At 40.2% G+C, this 17,071-nt stretch overlaps 1 protein-coding gene across 1 annotated transcript in view; it reads left to right on the top strand.

The window, feature by feature from the left end:
* The window catches only part of MACF1 (microtubule actin crosslinking factor 1), a gene marked incomplete at its 3' end in the record, with an annotated part of 222,954 nt that extends 206,494 nt beyond the window's left edge, over positions 1-16,460 (top strand). The window contains exons 8-17 of the mRNA XM_017856132.1: positions 6,587-6,753; positions 7,574-7,686; positions 7,793-7,899; positions 8,450-8,569; positions 8,720-8,815; positions 9,463-9,590; positions 9,677-9,770; positions 9,977-10,131; positions 11,675-11,951; positions 16,272-16,460. Coding sequence (XP_017711621.1) covers positions 6,587-6,753; positions 7,574-7,686; positions 7,793-7,899; positions 8,450-8,569; positions 8,720-8,815; positions 9,463-9,590; positions 9,677-9,770; positions 9,977-10,131; positions 11,675-11,951; positions 16,272-16,460 — 1,446 coding nt within the window. The remainder of the gene's footprint in view (positions 1-6,586; positions 6,754-7,573; positions 7,687-7,792; positions 7,900-8,449; positions 8,570-8,719; positions 8,816-9,462; positions 9,591-9,676; positions 9,771-9,976; positions 10,132-11,674; positions 11,952-16,271) is intronic.
* Between the last annotated feature and the right edge of the window lie 611 nt (positions 16,461-17,071).

The following is a 17,071-nucleotide window of genomic DNA, read 5'->3' as shown; positions in this document are numbered from 1 at the left end:
TTTTTGAGAAAGAATCTTGCTCTGACACCCAGGCTGGAGAGCAATGGTGCAATCAAAGCTCACTGCAACCTTGACATCTTGGGCTTAAACGATCCTCCTGCCTCAGCTTGCCGAGTAGCTGGGACTACAGGGGAGTACAACCACACCCAGCTAATTTTAAAATTTTTTGTAGAGACGGGGTGTCACAGTGTTTCCCAGGCTCATCTTGAACTCCTGGGTTCAAGTGATCCTCTTTCCTAGGCCTTCCAACGCGGTGGGATTACAGGAGTGAGCCACTGCACCCAGCCTTCATTTGCTTCTTGAAAGTTTTCAAGGTCTGATGCTTTATCTTTAGTGGGTGATGAGGTCAGCTAGAAACTTGAGGACATAATAATCAAGTACCTACTTGCTCTGAGCAACTGTCTTACCCACTGCGAGACTTACAAAGTCCAAACTCCTCAGCTGGGTATTCCAGTTCCTTTGTAATCTATCTTATCTTTTCTATTGATTCCCAATTTAAACCTTCTCATTTTAACAGATCAACCCCTTAACTACTATTTCTCTTTCACCTTATCTCAGTTTCTTGCGTAAACTTTGTTTACATCCACTTTCTACCTGGAATTCTTTTCTTCCTTGCCTTTCATCTGTTCTGTAACACCCTTCAAGGATGAGTTTAAATGGTACTTCTTCTAGAAATCTTTGTGATCACTCCAGCCCACAGTAATTTTCCATTCTGCCGAGATTCTATATTGGATATTACTATAATTATTGGTCTTTTTTAGCTTTGAATTTGTTTAACTCTTTCATGTGACCTACCATAGATACAAGATGAAATTATTTTCCTCCAAAAGTTAACCTTCAGAAAAGAGATATTCTCTTTATATTTTACTTCTTATAAAGCATTTCTTGTTATTAGGCTTCCAGGGAGCTTATAGTCAGTTCATGAAAAAGGGTGAATAAATCTGTGTCACCATCTGCTAGTTCAATCACTAACATTTTTTTGTAGAGATCAACTGCCATAATTAATTAAACAAAAAAGAGGAACCAAAAATCTAAGAAAGTTTTAGTTATTGTTCCTGGGAATATAATCTCCTAATTTGAAGTGTTGAAAGTAGTTGTATACAAGCCTTAACATTAAAAATTTTTTTTGAATCACTCACATTGCATATGAAACACACACATACATTATGGGGATCACAAATAAACACAACAGAATGAATGAAAAAAAACGCTTATCCAGTGTTATGCAACTGGATTCTTGTGGTTTGAAATGAAATACCCAGAGACAATGTAGATTCTGAAAAGTGCTGTTATTAACTTTAAAATCTTAAAAAGAAAAGTAGACAGTATTTTCTAGAAAATTCACTCAAAAAATAGCGTTATTGAAGGAAAAACATTGATGTTAAAGATGCATGTGAAATTTGAATAATACGGTTTTTTGAAATTATAAAGGCAGAAAATACATTAACACTAAATGCATTAAATATACTGCTTAATTTTAAACGTGTGTATGTGTAAATAAATTTCTAAAAGTTTGTGTATTCAGGAGGACCACAGAGCTTCCCTTCCTGTATTCCTGTTTTAGTTTCACACACCTGTTGTTATCTGGGAAAATATTTGGGATAATCATATGTTAGTTAGTTATGGCATGTCTCGACTAAGTTCTTGCAGGGCAGACATGTCTTCTTTTTTTGTTTTCCATGTTTTTACCTGGCCAACTTCTACTTATTAAAACTCAGCACAGAGGTTGTTGCTGTGCAATCCTCTGGCATTGCTAGTTGGGATCACTTGCTTATCTCTGTCACATTGATCTCTTTGTGTAGTAAATTGTCTCCCTGATTAAATTGCTTGAACTTGAGGCCTGGGGCTGTGTTTTTTTATTTTGAGATATTAAGAACTTAAGCACAGCTCCTAGAATATAATGGTTGCTCAAAAAATATTAACAGAATAAGTAAATGGTGTGTCTTTTTTTTGTTCTTCTCCATGGTGCCTGTCATAGTGCTAAGATGTTGTTCAGTCAATACTTATTGAATTATTAGAAAAACATTCAGCTTATGGGAATACTTCAGAAAAGCAATTAACCAAGCTTTGGGAAGTGTGAATTGAAAGGAAATTCAAGTGGAATTTGCATATTCTGAGGCATAATATTGAGGCTGTTCTCCGTCTCCAAATGGCTTCCTCCTTAAAAAATCTAGATGAGGGAGAAAGAGCTCTGAAACTGAAGCTGGATTTCTGCATTTGGGAGATTAAGGTAAAACTTCTGCATAGCCCAGAGGACAGTACTGTGAACACATATCATGTGTGAGTATACAGAAAAAGATTGATGAAAGCCAAATTGAATTACTGAGATGGTTGTGGTGATAATCCCATTTTTCTCATCGAGTTTACAGTCTAGGAAGGGCCCTAATCCATACAGGGTATTTTTTTTTTTTTCCTTAGGGATCCAAACATCTATCTCATTACAGCTATGTTTAAAATCTGAAGTAAAGCTATTCGTTGAAGTAGTTTTAGTGCAATATACAGAAATACTAAGAGATGAGAGATGTTATCAGAAAGATTATGGCTGTAATGAACATACAATATCAGTTAACTAACTGGAATTTCATTTTTGGGTAAAGAACCCAAATACTTAGATTTTGTCTTGCTTATTCAAGTTCTGACTTTTTTTACGTCAACAAATCTATTTCCTGTTCCCAATAATGTTTTACTTTATATGTATGCGAAGCAGCTACAGTGAAGGCAGTGGGATATATCAATGTTGCATTTAGCCAGTGAAATAGGTAGCTAGAAATGTTAAGGGAAACTGAAATAGAATTGGTACTAGGAAGAAGCTGTTTATAGGAAGAGCCATGATCCATTATTGGGTCCTTGGCTCTGCAGCTCCATAGCTTCTCTCCTCACTACTGCCCCTCCCCCAGCCCCAAGTAGACCTGGAATTGATTAAGTTTTAGGAAATTGACTCACACAGATCACATTTACATGAGATTGGTCAATGTGAATTTATTAATTTACAAAATAAATTTTGACTGCCAAGTGATTCAAGATTCATGAATTGGCCACTTAGTGCTTTTGTTGCTTTATAATATCTATATGGGAAGCAAATAATAATCTGAAAGTTGTCACCTCATGTCAGGTGAACATGGAGTCAGAGCAGAGAGGTGGTGAGTGGAGGTATGATTTGTAGGATGGTCTTATTAGTTGTCATCATCAAAGTAGAATAGTCTGATTTCTTCTGTAGAAATGTACCTGTCAAGGGCATGAGAACCCATGTCCCTTGAATCTGCTGGGTGGGGCACAATTTCACCTTCACAGGCATAGAGGCAGTACTTCCTACCTTCCCTTTTCTATACTCAATGCAAGCTTCCCATACTCGTCTATTCTCACAGTCTTTCTTCAGACATCTTAGTAATATTTATTTGTCTGCAGCTTTCTTTTATTCTAAATATAGTGTTAAAGTTCCTGGCCCCTTTTTTTTTCTTTCCAACTTTAAAATATCATTTGATATTTAATCTCATCTATTATGAGTTTGTAAATTCAGGCACTTGGAGATGCCTTATTATTGATTTCTCCCTTGTATTGGTCACAAGGGAAGCTACTACTTTCATGGTACTGCACCTGAATGAGATGACTAAGAGATAGGATGTTCTATTGACATGCCTGTGTTTTCTCTGCCCCAAACACCCAGACCAAAAATTGTGCTGGGTATGCTGTCTTATTATTATGGGAAGGAAATACATGTACCCTCGGCACTACCTACATCATCTTATTTAATCCTTATAATGATCCTTTGAGAAAATTATTATCCTATTTTAAATATGGGAAAAATTGGGCCAGGAGGCTTACGTGGTTTGCCTGAGGTCACATTTCTAGTAAATGCCTTCTTTCAAACACATATCTGTATGAATCAAAGGCTTAATATTTTTCCTTGTTAACAAGGATTATTTTATAGTTTTATTATAAAAGTAAAGTGTGGTCATTACTCAAAGTCTGAAAAAAAGAAGAGTAGGAAGAAAAAATGAAGTTATTCATAGTCCCACTCCAGAGGTGATAAATAATGCTAGCCTAAACTTGTTTCACTTTATGCATTGCTTTGAATTAGCTAAGTAACCTGTCTACAGATTCTAGGTGGGCTTTATCCCAGAATACTTTTTTTTTTTTTTTTTTTTTGAGACAGAGTCCTACTCTGTCGCCTAGGCTGGAGTGGTCTCGGACTCCTGACCTCAGATGATCTGCCTGCCTCGGCCTCCCAAAGTGTTGGGCTTACAGGCGCGAGCCACTGTGCCTGGCCCCCAAAATAGTTTTATTTCCTTATTTTTATTATTTCATTTTATTATTTTTATTATTTAATTCATAAACCAAGTTATTATTATTATTATTATTATTTTTTTTTTTTTGAGGCGGAGTCTCGCTCTGTTGCCGGGACTGGAGTGCAATGGCCGGATCTCAGCTCACTGCAAGCTCCGCCTCCCGGGTTTACCCCATTCTCCTGCCTCAGGCTCCCGAGTAGCTGGGACTACAGGCGCCCGCCACCTCGCCCGGCTAGTTTTGTATTTTAGTAGAGACGGGGTTTCACCGTGTTAGCCAGGATGGTCTCGATCTCCTGACCTCGTGATCCGCCCGTCTCGGCCTCCCAAAGTGCTGGGATTACAGGCTTGAGCCACCGCGCCCGGCCAAACCAAGTTATTATTAATTAAAACATGTTAAGGTCCCACCATACAACCAGCACACTAAGTGCAATGGGCAGTGCACCGAAGGACTATGATCCACGGGTCTCAGATTTGGAAGTTATTTTGTCCACAGCATCTTAGTTTCTGCTTGAACACATCCAGTGGTGAGGAGCTCTCCCACACAGGGGCTGCAGTTCAGTTTTGTATTGCTCTGGTTGTTAAGATGTGGTGCCAGACCCCCTCAGGAAACCTACGTGCAGTCTAGGGGAGATAAGATTAAATATATGAAATAATAGTCCATACTGCGAAATAACATTTATTTATTTGTTTGTTTTATGTTTTTGAGACAGAGTCTCACTCTGTCGCCCAGGCTAGAGTGCAGTGGTGCAATTTCAGCTCACCACGACGTCCGCCTCCCAGTTTCAAGCAATTCTCGTGTCTCAGCCTCCCAAATAGTTGGGACTACAGTTGCGCGCCACCACTGGTTAATTTTTATGTTTTTAGTAGAGATGGGGTTTCACCATGTCAGCCAGCCTGGTCTCGAACTCCTGACCTCAGGTGATCTGCCTGCCTCAGTCTCCCAAAGAGCTGGGATTACAGGCGTGAGCCACTGCGCCCAGCTCAAAATAACATTTAATTAGATGATGATACAGACTGTCAGTGCTGTGGGAGTTAGACAAGTAAGAATTGAAGAAAGACCAGCCTTCAAATAAAGAAGAGATAAGGGAACCCTTATTTGTTGAGCATAACCCTGAGTTTGGGCTAGCTGCTTTAATGTGTAATCTCACTGATTATCACAGCAACCCTGAAAAGGTGGTATTAGTCCCACTTTGCACGCACGAGACATGCACTTTTTCCTCACCTGCATTACGACCTCTCTAAAATAGGTCTTGTGCTGTATTTTGGAGATTTCTTAAAATTACTTTTTTCTTATTATGAAAATGTACAGGATGTAGAAAATTTGGAAAATATAAAAATCACCTGTAATGTTACTCCATAGAGGTAACTATGATTATTAGTTTGCTGTATTTCTCACATATATACAGTATATGCGCCTGTATTGCATACATAGGTGTATGTGTATGCATTTGTATGTATATATGACTGTGTACTTAAATGTATATTTTGTATGTCTTTTGTACAAAATAAGATTACTATATATTATTTCGTTTATATTCTGTTTCTTAAATTTGGTAATCATTGTCCTATGTCATTAAAATTTTTATTTATTTTTTTGAGATGGACTCTCACTCTGTCACCCAGGCTGCAGTGTTGTGGCATGATCATACTTCACTGCAGCCTTCATCTCTTGGCTTCAAGTGATCCTCCCCCCTCAGCCTCCTAAGTAACTGGGACTACAGGCATGAGCCATTGCACCTGGCCTGAAACTTTCTAAAACATAACTTTTTAAGTGCTACAAAGAATTCTATTCTGCTATAATTGTGCTATGATTTATAACCAGTCAACCCCAACCCCTCATTAGTATTTAAGCTTTTTATAACTTTTTGCTAAGTCACGTTTATTATGCTTTGATAAATATTCATGTATAAAATTATTTGTTTATATTTCTGATGACTTCCTATCAAGTTGTATGTATGTTTTAAGACTTGATTCAAAACTGACATCCAGAGAAGTTATGGCATTTATACTCTCACTAGTGGCAGTCTATGACGGTACCCAACTTTAGATATTCTCTCCAATCGTGAATATTATCATTAAAAACAAACATTTCCTAATTTGACAGGTGAAAAATTACCTCTCATGGTTTTAATTTGTGTTTCTTTGACTAGCAAGAGGGTGAATATATGTTGGAATAGTCCTCTGAAGTGCTTCCAGCTTTGGATCTTCGTTTTACTAAGAGCCATAATGTATGGAGAAGAGAAGGCTAAAAGACTTTGTTTTATTTATAATGAATTATTCTGTGTCCCATCTTTTGACAGATCTCTGACATCTACATTAGTGGAGAATCAGGGGATATGTCAGCTAAGGAGAAACTACTCCTGTGGACCCAGAAGGTGACAGCTGGTTACACAGGAATCAAATGCACCAACTTTTCCTCCTGCTGGAGTGATGGGAAGATGTTCAATGCACTCATTCACCGATACCGGTAAGAACAGTGGAATTTCTGTGCTCCTGCAGGGCTTCTTCTCATCTCTTGTTTGTAATTAGTTATAATGCTATTTCCACCTCCTCAAGCAAAAATCAAAGCTTTGATTCATTTGTTCATTTGAAAAAGGAATATTTATTTAACTAATTTTCTAGGAACTGGGCACAAGGAGCAGTGAAGAAAACAGTGAAAGTTTTTGCTCTCATGGAACTTTCCTTCCAGTAGGGAGAATAGGTTATAAATGTATGCCATCAAGCAGTGGTAAATGCAGTGGCGGGATTAGAAAGTGGCAGAGGTTTGTGATATTTTGGACAGGGTGGTCAGAGATGGCCTCTTTGGTGAGCATGTTAGAGCAGAGCCATGAGGGAGTGAGTCATGCAGGCTTCTGGGGTCAGAGTGTTCCAGTTGGAAGAAATACAAGTGCAAAGGGCCTGGAGTGAGGGCTTGCTTGGAGTGGTTTTGGAGTGGTTTAGGAACAGCAGGTGGCTGAAGTGAGGTGAGGAAGATAGAAATTCTGAATGACAAAATTAAAAATTGTTGAGTTCTTAGTGGTCATAAACATGCCCCAATTTTCAGTGCTAACTGATGATATTTTTCCCATGACATTCAACAAACCTAAACTGTGTGTTTAAGTTTAGCATTAGGGAGCACTGAGCCCCTGGTGTATACTTAAAAATGGAATTTGTGCTCTTCTTGACCTCCTGCTTTTTCTCTAACTCAGTGTTTTCAGCTCTGGGAACTTTTAGGAGGTTTTCTTTGTGTGAACTCATGTGTGATGTGTGGATGGTGACCTTTCATGTGCCTTGCTGGACTTTTACAGACCCGATCTGGTAGACATGGAGAGGGTACAAATCCAGAGTAACCGAGAGAATCTGGAACAGGCTTTTGAAGTGGCAGAAAGACTGGGGGTCACTCGTCTGCTGGATGCAGAAGGTGAGAGAGAGTTTACTGAACTGAGTAAGGAACACGTATTCAGTATTCCTTCTTTTGTCAAGTTCCTTTGTTCTGACTAAGAAATTTCTTGTCCATTCTCTGTCAGATGTGGATGTGCCATCTCCAGATGAAAAGTCTGTAATCACTTATGTGTCTTCAATTTATGATGCCTTCCCTAAAGTCCCTGAGGGTGGAGAAGGGATCAGTGCTACGGTAAAATAACATTTTCCTAGAAGGCCTTCTGACTTTGATTCTTTTGGGTGGAATGTATTGCTTAGACACTTTCTTAAGCACTGATGGTATACTCATGATATCAAACTATATATCCAGTATCTTTATCATACATCGACATTATTCTTGGCCCTGGAAATGAGTCTAGATACTGCTAATTTTGTAACAATTAGCATAGACTATTTGGTGCTAAATGCCAGCAAGGAATGTCCCTTTCATCCCTAACTGTAATTCAAGATGGGGAAGTATTTTATTAGTCATTCATATATCAGCTTGATTAGGTAGATCACAGCTCTTTTCAGAATATTTTTAGTAGCTTGCTTTGTAGCCTTTCTTAGTGTCAGGAAATTGAATCCCAGCCTGAGAGCCCTTGAGGAGCTTTGAAACTGGTACTGTGAGCATTAAACTGAGCAGCATCTAGGCAATTAAAGGAAAGGGATTTTATATAGTTTGGAGTGGCCTGAGCTACTTCCTCTTGTGCTTGTTTTGGCTATTGCTAATCAGGTGTGTGATGTTTACCTTCTGGCAATAGGAAGTGGACTCCAGGTGGCAAGAATACCAAAGCCGAGTGGACTCCCTCATTCCCTGGATCAAACAGCATACAATACTGATGTCAGATAAAACTTTTCCCCAAAACCCTGTTGAACTAAAGGTAAAGTCAAGGACTTAAATTTTTTTGGTAAAATCTTTCTAGGGAGTAAGTCTCCAAGCTTATTATCACTGCTGGCTTCTGAGTGAGGTGGTATGAAAAATTGGGTCCTAAAGTTTGTGTCCATTCATTCACCAAATATTAATTTTATAGGCACTTTATAACCAATATATACACTTCAAAGAAACAGAAATTCTGGCCAAGGAGAGAGAAAAAGGAAGAATTGAGGAATTATATAAATTACTAGAGGTAAGAGAGCTTATCCTTTACTGAGACTTGGGGTTTGCTGGTCTGTACTGTTGTTGCTTCTTGATTATAGATTCCTTGTATTCTCTTCCCAAACTGCATTAATAGAAGTACTCTCCTGGTGACAAATAATAGCACCACTCTCAGGTTGGTCTTAAAATATTGTGGTAAAGGAGCAGTGTCAGCCATCTCTGTTTTTTAAAGGGCTTATTGAAAAATGGCATATATTTATTCAGAAATCTTGAGTTTTGTGGATAAATTTTTCTGCTTCTCAGAGGAAAGCTGAATCTTTCCCTAGGGTGGAAAGAAGAGAGACTTCTGTTCAGAATTTGATTCCTAGAGAATTTGAAGTTGTAGAGATGAGACTTTAACTTTGCCAGAATAAAAGTTACTGAGGGGAAAGGAGGATTTATAGAAAGTGTAAAAGGAATGGAAGGACTTAGAGTAGGTAGTCCCTACATTCTAGAGGTGACTTTTCTGCTCTTTACCTCAAGGGTGAAGAACCTGATACATATTTGATTGTTTTTCCATGTTAGACAATAGGAAAAACTGCTGAATGGCTGGGTAAGGAAGCAAAAAGTGATGTGTAAATCAAAACTGGGTCAAGAGGGCATGGCTGTATTTTTGGACTGAAAGAGTGTCTCTTTCAGGTGTGGATTGAATTTGGCCGAATTAAACTGCCTCAAGGTTATCACCCTAATGATGTGGAAGAAGAGTGGGGAAAGCTCATCATAGAGATGCTGGAGCGAGAGAAATCACTTCGGCCGGCTGTGGAGAGGTGGGTCCAGATCCTGAGAGTGGTCTGACATTATTTATTGAGCTGCTGTGAACCTTTCACATGACTATAGTTTTATCTTATTTCAGGCTGGAATTGCTGCTACAGATTGCAAACAAAATTCAGAATGGTGCTTTGAACTGTGAAGAAAAACTGACACTAGCTAAGAATACCTTGCAGGCTGTAAGTCTCTGACTGTTTTGTCCCACATCTATGTCACATGTTTTCTGCTTCTCGCCCTCTGCTCTAATGGTTGAAGTTAGCAATCGAGGAATCCAGATGTATTATTTCCCTTTTCTTTGGAATTGCAGTAGATTCCTTGGCTCCCTCTGTCCTAGTGAGTGGGGCAATGGAAGTTTTCCCACTGTTATTCTCTCTTCCTGTCTCAGGATGCTGCTCATCTGGAATCAGGACAACCGGTACAATGTGAGTCAGATGTCATTATGTACATTCAGGAGTGTGAAGGTCTCATCAGGCAGCTGCAGGTGGATCTCCAGATCCTGCGGGATGAGAATTACTACCAGCTAGAAGAGCTGGCTTTTAGGTGAGGAACAAGGGACTCAAACGGAGCGCTTGCTTGCTTACTGCTGAGACTCATGGATCAAGAGTAGCGCAAGAGTCAGGCACTTAATCTTTTAACTTGGACATTTGAGGTCAGTGTCTCAATGGAGATACTACAGATATCTTGGGCAGCAATGTTCTGTTAGTGGAGGACAGTTTCTCCTTATTGCACCCCTATCCCACTAAGTACCCATAGGATTACTTCAGTCGTTGTGGCCTTTTATAACATCCCACATACTTTCTTTTAATTAATTAATTAATTAAAGACAGGGTCTCACTTTTGTTGCCCAGGCTGGAGTGCAGTGGCACAATCATGGCTCACTGCAGCCTCGACTTCCTGGGCTCAAGCAGTCCTTCCACCTCAGCCTCCCAGGTAGCTAGGCCTATAAGTGCAGGCTGCCATGCCCAGCTAACTTTTGTATTTTTAGTAGAGACAGGGTTTTGCCATCTTGCCCATGCTGATCTCAATCTCCTGGGCTCAAGCAATCCTCCTGCCTCAGCCTCCCAAAGTGCTGGGATTACAGGTGTGAGCCACTATATCTGGCCCATTCTCATGTATTTTAGAACTACCTGCAGGGTTGGGACACAACACAACTTCTGATTTAGAAACATTGGTGATCCATCACATTCTTTTTATAGGGGAGAAAACTGAGACCCATAGAAGTTGAAAATTGTGTAAAGTCCTGTGGCTGGTTTTTTTTGTTTTCTTTTTTTTTGAGACGGCATCTCACTCTGTAGCCCAGGATGGAGTGCAGTGGCACAATCTCAGCTCACTGCGACTTCCACCTCCTGGGTCCAAGCAATTCTCCTGCCTCAGCCTCGGAGTATCTGGGAGTACAGGCGTGGACCACCATGCCCAGCTAATTTTTGTATTTTTACTAGAGATAGGGTTTCACCATGTTGGCCAGGCTGGTCTTGAATTCCTGACCTTGTGATCCACCTGTCTCGGCCTCCCAAGGCTAGTTTTACAGAGCCAAGACTAGGACCCACATTTCTTGACCCCTAATCCATTGTTTGTTTTATTGTACTATTTGAGAGTTATATAAATAGTATTGTTAGCTTCCCTCCAGTTAACACTGTAATTTGGCATTTGTCTTAAAAACAATTCTGAACTAGATGGAGATGTTAATAATATCACCTTGTATTCATATAGCACTTTTTCTAAACACTTTTCCTTATATGATCTCATTTTTATTTTTTGTTTTTTATTTTATTTTTTTTGGGATGGGGTCTTGCTCTGTCACCCAGGCTGGGATGCAGTGGTATGATCTCAGCTCACTGCAGCCTCCGCCTCCTGAGTTCAAGCAATTCTCCTACCTCAGCCTCCTGAGTAGCTGGGACTACAGGCATGTGCCAATACACCTGGCTAATTTTCGTATTTTTAGTACAGACAGGGTTTCACCATGTTGGCCAGGGTGGCTCATTTTATTTTATCATATCTTTGTCAAATGGATAAGGAAGATTTTATTTTTAAAAAGTATACTATAGATTTAAATCCCTTCCTTTTTTCTCTTCTTCCATTTCAGGGTCATGCGTCTGCAGGATGAGCTGGTCACCTTGCGCCTAGAGTGTACAAACCTGTACCGGAAGGGCCATTTCGCTTCACTTGAATTGGTTCCACCCTCTACTTTAACCACTACTCATCTGAAAGCAGAACCTTTAACCAAGGCACCCTATTCTTCTTCTACCTCCTGGTTCCGAAAGCCTATGACTCGGGCTGAACTTGTGGCTATCAGCTCCTCTGAAGATGAAGGCAATCTCCGATTTGTGTATGAACTACTGTCTTGGGTAGAAGAGATGCAGGTGGGTGTATATCCAAAAGCTTATGCAGTACACTAATGTTTACCGGATTTAGCAGCTTATAAGAGGACAAGATTGCTTTGTGTTCCCTGTGCGGATTCCCTTAATTATTGTTATTCCTTCATTTGAGTGATGGGGTCTTGCTATGTTGCCCAGGCTAGACTGGGGCTGAAGTGATCCTCCTGCCTCAGCCTCTTGAGTAGCTGGGACAATGGGTATATACCACCATACCTGGCTTGACTTTCTTAATTATTGATGCTGCCTGAGACCCAAGCCCCCTTCTCCTTAAATCTTGCATGGATGAGGTTGGCACAAATTCTCACAGTCCCATACTGAATAGCATACAGTTTTCCCTTTGGGAATCTTTTTCCTCAGCTAACTGTACTCTAAGTGAGAGCTTGGAGAAAATTGCCATGTCGTACATCTGTTATCTTTTTTTAATTAAATTTTTTTGTGTGTGGGTACATAGAAGGTATATATATTTATACGATACATGAGATATTTTGATACAGGCATGTAATGTATAATCACATCATAGAAAATGGGGTATCTGTCATCTCAAGAAATTTATCCTTTGTGTTACAAACAATCCAGTTATACTCTTTTAGTTACTTAAAAATGTATAGGCTGGGGGCCGGGCGCAGTGGCTTACACCTGTATTCCCAGCACTTTGGGAGGCCTAGGTGGGCGGATCAAGAGGTCAGGAGATCAGGACCATCCTGGCTACACGGTGAAACCCCATCTCTACTAAAAATATAAAAAATTAGCCGGGAGTGTTGGCAGGCGCCTGTAGTCCCAGCTTCTCAGGAGGCTGAGGCAGAAGAATGGCGTGAACCAGGGAGGTGGAGCTTGCAGTGAGCCAAGATCGCACCTCCGTACTCTAGCCTGGGCGACAGAGCGAGACGCCATCTCAAAAAAAAAGAAAGTACAGACTGGGTGCAGTGGCTCACACCTGTAATCCTAGCACTTTGGGAGGCCGAGGTGGGCGGATTGTGTGAGTCCAGGAGTTCAAGACCAGTCTGGGCAACAGGCGAAACCCCATCTCTATGGAAAATTAACCAGGAATGATGGCACACACCTGTGGTCCCAGCTACTTGGGAGGTTGAGGTGGGAGGATCACTTGAGCCTGGGAGGCAGAGGTTGCAGCGAGCCAAGATAACACTGCTGTGCTCCAGCCTAGGCAACAGAGCAGTACCCCATTTCAAAACTAAAAGTTTAAACAAAAAAAAGTACAAGTAAATTATTTTGACTGTAGTCATCCTTTTGTTCTATCAGATGCTAGGTAGTATTCATTCTTTAACTATTTTTTTTTGTACCCATTAATCATCCCCACCTCCCTCTGACCCCGTACTACTCTTCCCAGCCTGTTTTGATTTATACATCCCACAACTAAGTGAGAACATGCGGTGTTTGTCTTTCTGTGCCTAGCATATTTCACTTACCATAATAACCTCTAGTTCCATCCATATTGTTGCAAATGACAAGTTCTCATTCTTTTTTATGATTGAATAGTACTCCATTGTGTTTAAGTACCACATTTTCTTTCTCTATTCATCTGTGATGGACACTTAGGTTGCTTCCAAATTCTGGCTATTGTCAATAGTGGTGCAACAAACATGTGGAAATGCAGATCTCTTTGATACACTGATTTCCTTTCTTTTGAGTATACACCCAGCAATGGGATTGCTAGATCGTATGGTAGCTCTATTGTTAGTGATCTGAGGAATCTCCAAACTGTTCTCCATAGTGGTTGTACTAATTTACATTCCCACCAACAGCATACAAGGCTTCCGTTTTCTCCATATCCTCGCCAGCATTTGTATATTGCCTGCCTTTTGGATAAAACCCATTTTAACTGGGGTGAGATGATATCACATTGTAGTTTTGATTTGCATTTCTCTGAAAATCAGTGATGTTGAGCACCTTTTCGTATGCCTGTTTGCCATTTGTGTGTCTTCTTTTGAGAAATGTCTGTTCAAATCTTTTGCTCATTTTTAATTGGATTATTAGATTTTTTTTTCCAGTAGAGTTGTTTGAGCTCCTTATATATTCCAGTTATTAATCCCTTGTCAGATGAGTAGTTTGCAAACATTTTATCCCATTCTGTGGGTTGTCCCTCCGCCTTTTTTTTTTTTGAGACAGAGTCTCATTCTGTCTTCCAGGCTGGAGTGCAATGGCGCAATCTCGACTCACTGCAATCTCTGGATTCTAAGCAATTCTCATACCTCAGCCTCCCAAGTAGCTGGGATTACAGGCACTCGCCACTATGCCCAGCTAATTTTGTATTTTTAGTAGAGATGGGATTTCACCATGTTGGCCAGGCTGGTCTCGAACTCCTGACCTCAAGTGATCCACCTACCTTGTCCTCCCAAAGTGCTGGGATTGCAGGCATGAACCACCGTGCCCAGCCTGTTCCTTTCCTTTGTTGATTCACTGTGCAGTAGCTTTTTAACTTGATGTAATCCCATTTGTTCATTTTAGCTTTGGTTGCCTGTGTTTGGGTGGTATTACTCAAGAAATTTTTTCCCAGACCAGTGTCTTGGAAAGTGTTTCCAGTATTTTCTTGTAGTAGTTTCATAGTTTAAGGTGTTAATCATTTTGATTTGATTTTTGTATATGACAAGGGACGGGTCAAGTTTCATTCTTCTACATACGGATATCCAGTTTTCCCAGCACAATTAATCGAAGAGACTGTCCTTACCCCAGTGTATGTTCTTGGCACCTTTGTTGAAAATGAGTTCATTGTAGGTGTATGGATTTGTTTCTGGGTTCTGTATTCTGTTCCATTGGTCTATGTGTCCATTTCTAGGCTAGTACTATGCTGTTTTGGTTACTATAGCTCTGTAGTATAATTTGAAGTCAAGTAATGTGATTCCTCTGGTTTTGTTCTTTTGCTCAGGATAACTTTGACCATTTTGGGTCTTTTGTGGTTCCATATAAATTTTAGAATTGTTTTTTCTATTTCTGTGAAGAATGTCTTGTATTTTTTATAGGGTAAATCTGTTTTTTTTTTTAATTCTCTCATTAACAGAGGAGTTTATTCTTCATTTTTTGTTGTTGATCATAACTTTTTTTATTTTTTTGAGATGGAGTTTCACTCTTGTTGCCCAAGCTGGAGTGCAATGGTGCGATCTCAGCTCACTGCAACCTCTGCCTCCTGGGTTCAAACAATTCTCCTGCCTCAGCCTCCCTAGTAGCTGGGATTACAGGCATGTGCCACCATGCCCAGCTAATTTGTTTTTTTGTTTTTTGTTTTTTTTTTTTTAGTAGAAACAGGGTTTCACTGTGTTAGCCAGGCTGGTCTCGAACTCCTGACCCTCAGGTGATCTGCCCACCTTGGCCTCCCAAAGTGCTGGGATTACAGGAGTGAGCCATCGCGCTGGCCTCAACCTTTTTTTTTTTTTGGAGACAGAGTCTCACTCTGTCACCCAGGCTGGAGTGCAGTGGCACGATCTCCACTCATTGCAATCTCTGCCTCCTGGGTTCAAGCCAAGCAATTCTCCTGCCTCAGCCTCCAGAGTAGCTGGGATTACAGGCTCCCAGCACCATGCCTGGCTAATTTTTGTATTTTTAGTAGAGATGGGGTTTCACCATGTTGACCAGGCTAGTCTCGAACTCCTGACCTCAGGTGATCCACCCACCTCAGCCCCCCCAAAGTACTGGGATCACAGGCATGAGCCACTGCGCCCGGCAATCATAACTCTTAAGTTTAAGCAAGACTACTGTATTCTGCAGTTCCAAGGGGCCCTATTTACATGTGTTCTATGATAGTGGTTCAAATTTGATATTGCCCTTAATCTTTCTAACTCTTTTGTTTTATATTAAATTCTTCCTATGTCCACATAATATATTCCCCATGTAACAATAAATAAAAACATCCCAAAATAAACTGTTTTGAAATTATCTTCCATTGGCCAATAGTTGATGTTATGAATGAAGCTAAATATTTTCAGATACTTCCTTGTTATATCAGTTATGATTGTGAAATGAAAAGACCCCATAAAGAGAAATGCCTAAAGTGTAAAGTTAAGCATTTTAAGCCTGTGAAGTTCCCTTTCCCTTCTGGTTGATTGCTCTAGGAATGTATACCAATAATGCAGCAGGAAAAGCTGCTCTATTGTATAATTGGTGGGCTCTGCTCTCCTGCTTCTTAGGGGTGATGATGGCGTAATTTTTTTGTAAGAGGCTGTAGATTGAAGGAGATGGCCTAGATGTCTTTTGTTCAGTCCTCTACCCCTTGCTTCCTTGTCCAAACGTTGATTCTGACCGTTTTCCTACCAAGCCATTCAGTAAATTATGTGGTATATGTTTTTTCTTTTTCAGATGAAACTGGAACGAGCAGAGTGGGGCAATGACCTGCCTAGTGTGGAGTTGCAGTTAGAAACGCAGCAACACATCCATACCAGTGTAGAAGAGCTGGGCTCAAGTGTCAAGGAGGCCAGGTTGTATGAGGTGCGTAGCCTTCAGAATCCACATTACGGGAGGTACGTGGATGGAACGGATGAAAGGACGGTACACACAATAAAGCTGTATCGAAGTACCAGGGTGCTCTGGAAGAGAATAATGATGAGGAAGGGCGGTTTATGACAAATTCCCTTTTCACATGAAGTGTTTCTGTTAATCTTTGAAATAAACTTGTGAGAAAAGTATTTTATTAACCCCTTTTACTAAAAGAAAAGTGATACTAGAAGCTGAGAGGTCAGAATTAGTAAGTAGTAGATGCAGATCCAAACTCAAGCCCTCTGCCTCTATAAATTCAGGCACTTTTTACTTCCCCATCTGCCTGCAGTTGAGAGCTGGTATAGAGAAACTATTCACACAGTTTTCTCTCTCCTTCAGTCTCTGTTCTACCTTCCCATTTTATATTTCAACTCTTCCCTTCAAAAAAACAATTGAGTGGGAATCATCAGGCATTGGTTTTGCTTAGAAGCTAGCTACCAGAATTGCTGGAAACATGGGATAGTGAGGTCTGTTGTTTGTAATTACCCTGCTCAACTGTTGCCCACTCAGTGCTGCTCCAAGCTATAAAATGTGACTCGGAAATTTGTTGTCCAAGCTTCTGTTTTCTTAGAGCAACCAATCCATATCTCTATCTAGACATAATATTTGCATAGTTGCAACCA

The sequence above is a fragment of the Rhinopithecus bieti genome, unplaced genomic scaffold, assembly GCF_001698545.2.
Source record: "Rhinopithecus bieti isolate Rb0 unplaced genomic scaffold, ASM169854v2 scaffold_41644, whole genome shotgun sequence".
In the NCBI taxonomy this organism is placed as follows: domain Eukaryota; kingdom Metazoa; phylum Chordata; class Mammalia; order Primates; family Cercopithecidae; genus Rhinopithecus; species Rhinopithecus bieti.
This window is presented reverse-complemented; position numbering and strand designations above follow the sequence as displayed.